The sequence below is a fragment of the Carlito syrichta genome, unplaced genomic scaffold, assembly GCF_000164805.1.
Source record: "Carlito syrichta isolate Samal-C Ts95f unplaced genomic scaffold, Tarsius_syrichta-2.0.1 Scaffold303625, whole genome shotgun sequence".
Lineage (NCBI taxonomy): Eukaryota > Metazoa > Chordata > Mammalia > Primates > Tarsiidae > Carlito > Carlito syrichta.
Window position 1 is genome coordinate 358,751 of NW_007247721.1, and position 11,679 is coordinate 370,429.

The 11,679-nt window shown below is 57.8% G+C and overlaps 1 protein-coding gene across 2 annotated transcripts in view; it reads right to left on the minus strand.

The window, feature by feature from the left end:
* Positions 1 to 2,994: 2,994 nt before the first annotated feature.
* Positions 2,995 to 11,679, minus strand: part of PHF2 (PHD finger protein 2) — a 48,059-nt gene continuing 39,374 nt past the window's right edge. For both annotated transcript variants that reach the window (XM_008058763.2, XM_021712720.1), the window contains exons 17-21: positions 6,973 to 7,247; positions 5,973 to 6,068; positions 5,344 to 5,453; positions 4,125 to 4,500; positions 2,995 to 3,387 (exon numbers count right to left, since the gene is read on the minus strand). In XM_008058763.2, coding sequence (XP_008056954.1) covers positions 3,299 to 3,387; positions 4,125 to 4,500; positions 5,344 to 5,453; positions 5,973 to 6,068; positions 6,973 to 7,247 — 946 coding nt within the window. In that variant the 3' untranslated portion in view covers positions 2,995 to 3,298. The remainder of the gene's footprint in view (positions 3,388 to 4,124; positions 4,501 to 5,343; positions 5,454 to 5,972; positions 6,069 to 6,972; positions 7,248 to 11,679) is intronic.

An 11,679-nucleotide genomic window follows, 5' to 3' on the forward strand; every position in this document is an offset into this window, starting at 1 on the left:
AGGTGGGGTGGACCAGACCAGCACTCAAATAACCCCACCTTTGAGGATCAGGATGCTGGGCTCAGGGTCCAGACAGCCTGAGTTTGGGGGGGGGTGACTTCAGAACCTGGGCCTGGAGGGGCCACACACTGTCTCCCAGGGGCTGAGGGGCTGAAGGTATGGGAGCTCCTGCGGGCAACCATCAGGCAGTCTCTGGCTGGGCCTGGTAGGGACAGGCCAGCTGCCCAGGCAGCCTGGGGGTGAGCAGAGACCACGTGACTCTCAATGGCATCCAGCAGAGAGGGCCAGGCTGTGAGGGCACCCAGGGCCTGGCGACGCCCAAGAAACCTGGCAGCCCCCTCATAGCCTGGGTCCTGGAGGTCCCTGAGGTCCTGGAGAGGACACTCCTGGGGGCTCAGCTGCTGTGCATGTGGGGTCATTTTCTGTGAGCACCAAGCAGGGACTTACAACACCAACGCTCAGAGTGGGAAGGGATTTGCCCTAGGTCATGGCCTGTGTGAGTTTTCCATGCCGTGTGCAAATGTCCTGTGGTGAATGACCAGAAGTGGATCGGCTGAAAGTACCCGAGCATTGCACAGTGGTGGGGTCAGAAACCCAGCTTTGTGGGGGGCTCTGCTCGAGTCTCCCTCAGGGGCCTCAGCTTCCAGGTGTGCTCTGGGTGACAGGCAGGCTCCATTCTGGCTCAGCCACCTGCAAGCTGGGCAGCCTTGGGCTACCCTGTGCAATCTTGGGCCGAACTCCCCGGTCTCCAGCTTCTTATCCGGAAACTGGAGCTTCTCCCATGCCCATTCTCATCCCAAAGCAAGACCCCACATGTGGGGCTTATGGCCCTGCATCAGTGTGGCAGCAGCCCATCCAGCTGTCACCGTCATCCCTGAATCTCACATGGGCCCAAATGGCTGAGGTGATTCTTGTGACTGTTTATCCGTCTTCCACATTGTCATCAGTCCTCCACTAGTGCGCCAGGTGTCACCCATATCCTGGCATCCCTGCCAGCCACATGCCCTTGCCTGCCTCAGCACCTCCCTGTCCTTGGGTCACCTGAGTGCAGCTGTCAGGGTGGGGCTGTTTCTGTGGGTTTGTTGTGAACATGCTGGATTTCGACGGGAGTCCTGCACACACATGGGCACCTCTGGGTGCCTGCTCCATGCTGGGTACCCCTGTGTGCTGGCTGGATTCGGCCAAACCACACCAGGGAGCCCGAAGAAGGATCTAGAGGCCTCCTGAGTGCCCTCAGGGCTGGAGCTGGTGGAGCTGGGGTCTCAAAGCCTGCTACCCCCACAGTCCCAGGGGTCTCTTCCGCCCAGGCCTTCCACGAGGAGTGCAGGCAGCCTGGGCCTGGGTGGGGCCTGGCTGGCTGTCCCCATCAAGGCGCCCACCGGCTTCCCCGCTGGAGTAGACAAGGTGATTGAGGCAGAAATGACACAGACATGGTTCTGTACAAAACTTGAAATATTTTTACTTTTTTAAAACTTTGATCCAAGTTGCCTTAGACCTCATGGACTCGATACAAGAGTAATATGAATCAGGAAATAAAACACTTTAATAGCCACGATAAACTTTGTTAGAAATGTACATGTTGCCAAAATAATAATAATAAAATTAAAAAAAAGAGAGAGAGAGAGAACAGCTTGATGTCCGGGTTAGATTATATAAATGTTCAACAAGGACAGGGAAAAGGAAGCTTTAAAAACACCGGTTCTGAATCAGCCTCGGGCCCTGGGGACTGCGTCCCTCCAAACAGGACAGGTGGGGGTGGATAAGGCCTCCACCAAGCTGCCTCTCCCCATGGACAGAACATCCAGGTAATGGGTATATAAACAAAGCTCATAAGAAATGTACAAATATAAAAAGCTACAAACATTAATAAATTACAGCATCACAAAACACGGAAACACTTCACAAGGTGCTAGTAAAATAACTGTATCCCCCCAATCCCCTCGTCATACAAGAAGGAAAACAAACAGCTGGTATTAAGGTTGAAGAGTCATCTTCAAATGTGTCTGAAACAGATCTTGTGTGTACTAGTTGCTTCTGTAAAGACAGTATAAGGCTGCACAGACGTCACTTGTTTTTCAGGCAATACCTTAGTTCCTAAAAGAAAAATAATCATCCTCATAAAAGGAAAGAAGGAAAAGGAAGAAGCGTCAGAACCCAACTGTCCATCAGACTCGGCAAAAAACTCGTAGAAATGTTAATGAAGAACTCTATAGAAAGAAAGCCCTAAAGATACTTTTACTCTTATAAAAAAGAAGTTATTTAAAAAGCTATTTACACGCTACATTCTATGAAAAATATGCTTCAGGAAGTACATCTAAAATTAAAATACAGGATTGCCTGAGAAACAAATCCAGCCCCTCTGTGTCGACGGGTGGACACACCATCCCGGCACGACCCACACACGCGATACCCACGCTGACGCGGAAGAGCAGAGAAGTGCCCAGCCTTGCGTCCTCAGGCCGCCCGGCCGCTGTCCCCACCCCGCCAGTCCCGGGGCAGGGTGCCTCGGCTGAGAAGTGCTTCTCGGAGTGTAGTCAGCAGGGCCAGAGGTGCCCCACGTGGCTTAGCCGGGGCCTCCGCACCCCAGATATGGCTGAGCCCTCGTCCCTCTTTGGGGACTCCATAATAATGGTTCCCCACCCACTAACGCACCAACCCAGAGGTCAGTCTTACCGCCCCAAGAGACGCCCTGGGCACTCAAGGAGAGACACCCGCCATCCCACTGTCACCTGCCAACCAGGGCGCCTGGGCGGACCTTCCTCGCCAGCCTAGCGCTCTCGGAATGTGTCTGAGAGCCACGCGGGAAGGAGAAAGGCGCACACATCCCGCCTGCTGCTCCTCTTTCTCTCTGTGTCCTTTGCCTTTTTAAGCCCCTGGAGGCTACCAGCCTGGGGCCAGCTCCAACTTGGGGCGGTGAGTGCTGGCCCACCCCGCCTTCCTCAGAGGAATCGTGCTCTCAAGCAGGGCTGCAGAGGCCCTGCAGTCACACCCACGTGCAGTGTGCCTGAAGGGTGTCCTTAAAGTGGAGTGAATGGTCCTCAGACTGGCAGGGTCGCCATACAGGGACAGGCCACTCTTAGCAACTTGAGAAAGGACGTCCGTGTTCAGAACGAGGGACGGCCACGTGGGCTCGCTCCGCCTGCTCAAGGGACAGACGCTCGTTTGGGGGGAGTGGTGGCCGGGAGGAGGTGAGAGCCCCCCTGGGTGAGGCAGTTGGGCCACCCTCCTGGGGGGCGGATGTTTGCGCGGGGCTCCGGGGGGTCCTGAGCGGAGCAGAAGGATCCTGGCTTTCCAAACTTTAAAGGAGCAGTTTCCCGTTCCGATGAATTTTCAAAATTTTCCCAAGCCTCTGCTTGGCGGTGGCCATGCCCTTTTTTGTACGTTTTCCTAAGGGGCAGGGGAGGGGACACAAGAAAGGAAGGTGAGTGAGATGGCAAGGGGAGTGGTGTGCCAGAATGGGGGCTGCCGTTACAAGGGGACGGCCTGCAGCCCCCTCTAACAAGGAGGACCGGAGGCTGGAGCTCTGGGGCTTGGCATCCTCAGAGGTTCTGTATATAAGGACCATGCCTGAAATTCCAGCACTTTGGGAGGCCAAGGCAGGAGGATCGCTAGAGCCCAGGAGCTTGAGACCAGCCTGGGAAACACGGAAAGACCTTTGTCTCTAATTTTTTTTAAAAAGGTAACAAATTAAAAAAAAAAAAGAGTCCTGTATCGCTGACAAAGCGTTCATCTCCAGAGGGCTGTGTCCACAAGGGGTTCTGGCAGGTGGGGCAGACACAGCTTGGGGATGGCACCATGGAGAAGACATGAGGACTCTTGGGTCCCATGCCTTGGTCATGAGGGCCTCTGTCAGCACCCATGCCACGTGCCCCATCCCTGCAGCTACCGAACCCTCGGCCAGGGTGCAGGCGGAGCATGTATACTGGGCAAAAATGCGCGCGCTCTGTGCCACAGGACGCGCGCACACTAAGACACAACTAACTTGGACCGCAGCATCCTGTCATTCTGGGACCCAGAACCTCCCCTCGAGATGTGCTGTCCTTGACCCTGGGGCCAAGCCTGCGAGTCAGGGGCTGCCTGGAGGGGCAGGGGGCCCGGCAGGCTCCCTCCAGCAGGCACGGTACCTTTGGCAGCGGTGTTGTTGTTCGGGGAGGATGCAGAGGGCCGCCTCTGTGTGAGGAAGACCCCAGGGGCCATGGGCTGGGAGGCGCGGCCAGCTTGGGCCCCTGCGAAGGCCCCGGCCGTGTATTCGTGGTCGGCCAGGCTGCTGCTGTGTGACTCGGGTGGGGGCTCCGGGGAGCTGCCCTCCTGCGAGGCCTGGCTGCTGGCTGTGCTGGTGGAAGCCGGCGTGGTGGAGGCCGGGGTGGTGGAGGCAGGGGTGGTAGAGGCCGGCGTGGTGGAGGTCGAGGTGGTGCCAGCAGAGGCAGAGGCGGAGGGGGAGGCGGTGTTGGGGGCCACCTTCCTCTTGGCACTCTTTTTCTTCCTGCTTTTCTGCTCCTCCTTTGAACACAGCACGCAGGTGTGTCATCCGCAGGGCAGCCTCAGATGCATAGCTACTCGGGCCATCAGAGCAGGGAGCAGCTTGTGCTACCCTGCTGTGGGCACTGGGCACAACAGAACCAGCCCACAGGGGCTCGAAGCCTGCCCTCAGCCACCCTCCGACACGGGGACACAGGAGAGGTGGCACCAGACCTCAGCATAGCTGGCCCAGCCCCTGCTCAGAGGGAGTTGACCCTGTTTAAACCTGCAGGACAGCCACTCCCGCTCCAGGCACCCCACTCTGAGCGGTCACAGGTCTCAGTTCTGGAAGAATATTCACATTGACCCTATTAACTTCCTTGGGCATCCAGCTGGGGGGCAGCCTGGTACGGGGGAGCCTGAGGCCCCGAGACTCTCCTGAGTGGGAGGAGCTGAAGGCAGCCAAGACCGGAGGGAAAGTGCACACAGAGACAGAGTACCCATCTCCCGCAGGTGAGGACAGCCCCAAATGCCGGCACTGCCAGGAGAGAAGGGCTCCCTGGCGGCTGTGGCTAAGAGGTGTGTAGGAGCCTTAAGGGCCTCCCCCTACACCTGAAGTAGCCCAGCTCCAGGAGGAGGGCCCCCCCGACCAGTCTCAGGGCCTAGGCCATCAACCGCCAGCTACCATGGGTCCCGCTCACAGGGAATCTGGGGCCTGGAGGAAGAGGACACTCTGTAATCAAGTGTCCCCAAGCTTGGGACAGCCCCCAGCTCAGGAACTCTATACATGGAGTAGAGAACAGAGGCATCTGGGGGAGCCTGAGCCCAGGTGGAAATAAGGGGGGCCTGGCCATAGTGTGTTCTCCTCCCTGGGCCCCTCCTCACCTGCTGGGACAGCTTGGCTGCAGCGGCGGCCAGCCCGGTCTCAATGGAGGCCACTCGGGTACCCTCACGCACAGGCCTGTCCTGTCTGGGCACTGACGGGCCGACCCTCGCTGTGGAAGAGAAGGGCCCATGCCTCAGCTTCCTCAGGCTACTGGTTTCAGGCCCCCTGCTCCCCATGGTCAGGTGGGTCTCAGCACCAGGCTTCCTGGGTGTAAAGCCACACCACAGCAGGAACAGCTGTCCCTCCCAGGGAAAGATGCCACACAGTGTCTTACAGGGCAAAGCCTGGGAGGGCCAGTGAGACCAGAGAGGGTGGACAAGCTCCCCTACCCCATTGGCTGCACTAGCAGGCACCCCTCGGCCACCAGCTGAGGGTACCACAGCTACACAGGTGACCCTCACAGAGTTGCTCATTGAGGAAAAAATCGGAGGAGGGCTGGCCACAGGCCAAAGGCTTTTGCATGGGCCTGTATAGAAGCATGCCACGGCTCTGGGGGCCTGAGAAGCAAAGAAAACCCTGCAACCATGCTCCCGTGGGGACAAGCCAGGCACAGAGCTCAGGGGCTGGAGGGACAACAGACGAGGTCACAGCTGCCACACAGGTGTCAGGGCTCCAGATCCAGCACTACCTGTCGGGCTGTAGGGAGCGTCATCAGAGCCTTTTCTCTTCTTCGACCGGGACTTAAAGACGGGGTTGTCTTCATCTGACTCCAGCGAGGGGTAGACTAAGGGGAGGCAGAGGGAAAGCAGGGCTGAGCTACTGGGCAGGGCCTTCCTCATAGTGACTGCAGGGCCCATTGTTAGGCCTTCCAGGCGGTTGTGCCATCACCATAATGGAAGCTGCCTGCGATGATGATGCCCCATGCATGGGCACAGGTGGCCCAGAAACTACACAAAGGGCAGGGACTTACCAGACAAAAGGCCTCCTGCACCACCTGGTGCCCGCCAGCCCCCTTCCCCTCAGGTCTGCTGTCCACAGAGCTGTTCACAGAGCCTGAGACCCTCAGACCCACCCTGGAGGCAGCTGCATCAGAGAATGGGGGACTGGGGAGATCAGGGCCCCCCAAGACAAACTCGGCATTTCAGCTCCTGTAGGAGAATCCCTGAGCCTCCAGGAAAGGTTTTGTTTGGTGAAAAGTCTCTGCTGCTAGCAAAGAGGAAAACACCCAGTGTCCACAGAGCTGGGTAGGCTCCAACAGTCCCCCAACCTGCTCATGCATCTTGGTGGGCAGAGGAGCCCTGCAGAGCAGGGAGCTGCCCCAAATCGCTGACTGGAAGGAAGCCTCAGGGCTCCAGTGTGTGGTCCTTCCACCTCCAAGGCCTGAGGAACCCTAGGACCTGAGACTCCTAGGAGGCAAGAACCTCCACACCCAAAGAGCCTAGAAAACAGGAGCTCACTTTGCTGTCAGCCTGTTTGTCAACCCAGGGCAGGCCCCACACAGAGCCCAAATCTGCCCACCAGATGTGGGGCAGGTCAGCCTGGCTCACAGAGGGCCTCCTGGGATAGGAGCCAGGCGAGGGCTACCAAGCTTGGAGAGCTGCCCATCCATGCCGCCGCCCGTCCATGCCACCAGTCCATGCCACACTGCCCTGTCCCAGGCAGGGCCTGTGGGAGACCCAGCCACTCACCATAGTCTGAGTCCTTGAAGCAGGCATCCAGGTGGTCCTGCTCTTCCTCATAGTCATCCAGGTCCACGCTGTTCTTGGCAGCCCTCTTCAGCAGCCGTTTGCCTGCACTCTTGCCGCTGCCGCCATTCTTCCGGGCGCTGTGGGCCGCCAGTGAGCCCCCCTTGGCCTGGCCAGCACCCCACGTGGTCTGCAGGCAGGAATCGGAAGCCTGCAGATTGGCCATGGACAGCATGCCCTGGATGGCTTCCTGTGTGCTGGGCGAGGCAGGCGGCTGACTAGAGACACAGAGAGATGGGCACTCAGCTGCTGCCACACAGAGCATGCTCAGGCTGGCAGAAGGCATGGTAGTGCAGGTGGCCGTGAGCTGGTGGCCTCTGCTTGGAAAAGGGCCGCCGCCCCTCCTCCTGCACTGCTCACCCGCCTGCACTCCAAGGAAAGAGGGAGGTCTGTGGACAAAGATAGGCATGGACAGGAGACACATGGGGATGGCAGATGGAAGGGAAGGCCAGGGTATGGACACTCCTGCCTTAGAGCCAGGAAGACTCGGCTGTCTCCCTTTGGCATGGCAGCAGATCTGGAGAGCCCCTTGAGGTACCCTGTGCTCTCTCCTCATGCAGAACAGTCCCCAGCCTCAGTCTCAGGCATTCCTTCCCCCATCTTCCAGGGCACCTGCCCATCCGTCTCCCTGAGATGTGGCAGTGGTGGTATAACCTTCTTCCTCCCATGGCACACTCTTGCCCCAGGGACCCACCCCTCTCCACAGCTGCACTGAGCCTGCACCTGCAACTACCACCTGCATCAACCTCAAAGAACTCAGACAACTTTCCCATGTCCATCTGCACCTGCATTAACCCCCACAGCTGTACCTAATCTGCATCTACCACCTGTACCTATACCTGCACTCACCTATACCTGTACCTACATCTATGCTTATATCCATTCCCACACACCTGTACCTGCATCTTCACCCACCCCCACCCGCACCTACACCTGCACCCATTCCCACCTGCATCTGCACCCACCCATACCTGCACCTGCACCCACCTGTACCTGCACCAGCATCTGTACCTGTGTCAATCCCCATACCTGCACCAGGGCCCATGCATAACCGCACCTGCACCAACCTCCACATCTGCACCCACCTCCACACCTGCACCCACCTGCATACCTGCATCGGCACCTGGACAGACACAGTTGAATCTCAGCACAGACCACTCACCCCCAGCAGCCTGCACACACACATTCCTAGGCTTTCCCTCAGCTCCCCAAGCCCTGCTGCCCTCAGTTCCCGGAGGTACGCTAGTCTTCAGGTCCCATGTCTCCTCCTAGTTACCCTGGGTCCCCTCCTTCCAGAAGATGCAGCAAAACTTCCAAAATGCCCAGTATATGATCAGCCTGCCTAAGCTGGGGGAGGGGTGAGAGGGGGTGATCAGATGCTGCTGGACAGTAGACCCTCAAGGTCAAGTCCTGGGCTCCTAGGGGACCTCCCTGTCAGACCCTCACACAGTCTTACCATGGCCTCCTCATGGGGCCCTGCCCACACCCCCCCCACCCTGTCCCCCTGCAGCCGGGATCTCTACCCATTTGAACATCAGAGTCACCCAGGCAGCTTAAGAAATGCCAATGCCTAGTCCCTGCCTGAAGATTCTGAGTCAGGGTCCAACCTAGGCTCTGGATGCTCTGTGCAGCCAGGACAGACTCAATGAGGTCAGTGACCTGGGAGTGCAAGCCAGGCGTGGGCCAGCCCGGGGTACCCCCTGCAGTGTCCCTTTCCAGTTCTCTCCCTTGCCTGCTGCTCTATGGCCCAAACCTGCCCAATGCAAGACAGGGCAGCCCACACCAGCTGCTGTATCTGGGCCCTTCCCAGGATGCCTGCAGCCACTTCAGCTGCCCATCCTGTCCCTTGGCCCCACCCCCCTTTCCAAGAAGGACTGGAAGCACTTGTAGGAAGCTCATTCCAACAACGTAGGGTCACAAGCTGTGCGAAAAGAGGGTGGGAGGAGAGTTGGTTGTGTGGCCGCCCCAGATTGAGCACTGTGAGAGTGGCAGTGGGCACACCTAGGTGCTGTGCAGGAGCTGGTGGACTGGGACTCCTCACACACATGTGGGACAAGAAAGGAGAGGCCCAGGCAGTTGTCAGGGGCTGCCCCGGCTCAGAAGGTCTGTGCCTACCCAGCAGCAACAGACCGGGGGCTGAGGCACCAGGACAGCAGCCCCACCAGGAACCAGGACAAGCCCCTACTTAGAAGCAAGAGGGCTCCCTGCTCAGCTGGAACAGGGAAGGAGGAGGAAGTCACCCAGGAGACCCAGATGGAGAGGGTAGCCCTGTGGCCCTGAGGTGGTGAGGTAAGCTGGGACAGAAGCTGTTTGCAAGGGATGGTTCTGAGGCCAGGCCATGGCTCTCTGAGGATCCAGCCAACTCGAAGGGAGGTGATCTCATCACAGCCCTCCTCCAGCACCACCTTCTAGGCCCTGTCTGAGATCCACTTGATGGCGACGCATTTGGGGTTTCACAGGAACTGAGCAGGATCGAGGTTCCACAGCCACAACCATAGGAAAAGCAAGTGTGGTTAGCCTGCCTGCTAGGGCTACTCAGAGGGTGCTGCCTGGGCCACCTGCACTGTCCACACCATGCAGGCCACAGTGCTGCGGGCCAGCACCTGTCCAAGTGCTGTGTCACCCTCACTGATGGCTCAGCAGGAACAGGCCCGCCCAGCACCAGCCCAGGAGCCAGCAGGAGCTAGCAGCCTACCCTGGGGACAGACTGGGGTCCAGGGTCTGCAAGCCATGGGGCCAGGACACCCACCAAGAGGTCCACCCCATGTCATCTGGGCAACCTGAGAGGGTGGGGACCGCACGCCCGGTCAGCCTGTCTGTTGCAGGGTCGCTGGTGAATCAATGAGAAAGCTTAATGAGCCACCATGGAAAATAATACTTTAATCCTCCAATTATCATACCCGAATCCTCTCCTTTCCCCTAGCGGTAAACACTAAGCAAATCATCCACCAGAAATTAACATATTTTCCTCCATTTTCCTCAGCTGTTTTTTCCAAACAGCCCATACTTAAAACAGAGCAAATGGACCATCAAAAACTGACCCAGGCTCCAAATAGGAGACTTTGAGAGAGGAACTGCCTGAGGCAGGCTGGGGGCCGGCGGCCTCTGAGGCCCCAGCAGGCATGTGTGCACATGCTCCAGCGTGTGAGGAACACGCGGTGTCTGCGGAGCCTCCTGGAGGATGGGGGCAGGGCTGGGCAGCTCTGGGTTACTTGTGGACAGAGTATTTGCAACACGCCAACCCCTCCTGGCCCAGGACATGGCGCCTCAGACTTCCCAGCTCATGTTCCTATCTCCATGCCCGCAAGTCCCCAGGTGTCCATGACAAAGCACCTGTCGTGTCCTCATCTTGAGAGGCCTTAGGCAAACTCCATCCCAGGGCCCCCTAGGCCTCTCCATGAACCTCCTGGGGGGCCCAGGGTGTCTAGGGGTCCCCTCCAGGCCCAACGCTCACCACTGAGGTGTCAGATGGTGCACACTCTATCCTGCAGCCTTCAGTGGGGGGAGGAGCTCCCACCCAGGATCTTTCCCACCCACCCACCGCCAGCAACAAGCTCGTCTCTGCAGCAAGACACTCAGGTCTGAACATGGTCAGAAGCCACCTGATGCCAAGCAGAAAATCTGCACCCCCAAGCACTGTGGAAGCCTCCAGTCACACTTCACTCCTGATAAAGGCAGGCACGAATGGCTGACTTCTGACGTTCAATATTACGTGAAAGTAAGATTGTATGTAAAATAAGAACTCGTGAAATCAAACACAGTTAGTTGACTCAGCAAAAGCTCCTTTCAATCAAGCCTCCCATCTGCCTTGCCTGACCCCGCTATCCGTCTAAGGGTAGGCCTGACCTGCACCCTCCACCTGCCACCACACAACCCTCACCCCACCTTCCTTGAGCCAAGTCACTCCTGTGGGGCAAGGGACCAGCGCTCATGCCTGGACATCACAGCCAATGTAGGTCAACCCTCCAGAACACCAAGCATGAGTTCCAGAATCAGGCAGGTGGGAACTGTGGGCCTGCCCCTGCCACTTCCTAGTGGTGGGGCTGTGGGCCAGTTGCCTAAGCTGTCTGAGCCTCAGTTTCCCCATCTGTTCAGTGGGTATCTGCAGCCGTCATGAGGACCAGGATGGCTGCAAGAGCACCACTGCCCATGGCAGCTGAGGTTCTTTACGTGTACCTGGGGGTGCTGCAGAGGACAGTGCAGCCCTGCCTCCAAGTTACCTGAGTGACACATGCAGAAATCCTGGTAAGATTTTCACATGAAAAAACATGGTCTTGGTGCTTAAAAAATAATACTGACACCCCAAGATTCAGAGAGAACTTAACTGAGTACCACGTTAACAGGAATGAGCCCAGCCTATGTCAAATGTGAGCTCAAGTAGGACCAACCCACTTCTCATTTTGGGGGGGTTTTTTTTGAGTTGGAGTCTCACTCTATTGCCCAGACTGGAGTGCAGTGGCCGCTCCCGGCCACCGCAGCCTCGACCTGCTGGGCTCCGGTGATCCTTCCACCTCAGCCTTCCAAGTAGCTGGAGTTACAGGCGCGTGCTACCATGCCCAGCTAATTTTTTGGTTTATTGTAGAGATGAGATCTCACCAAATTGCCCAGGTGGGTCTCGAACCCACGGGCTCAGGCAATCCACTCACCTCA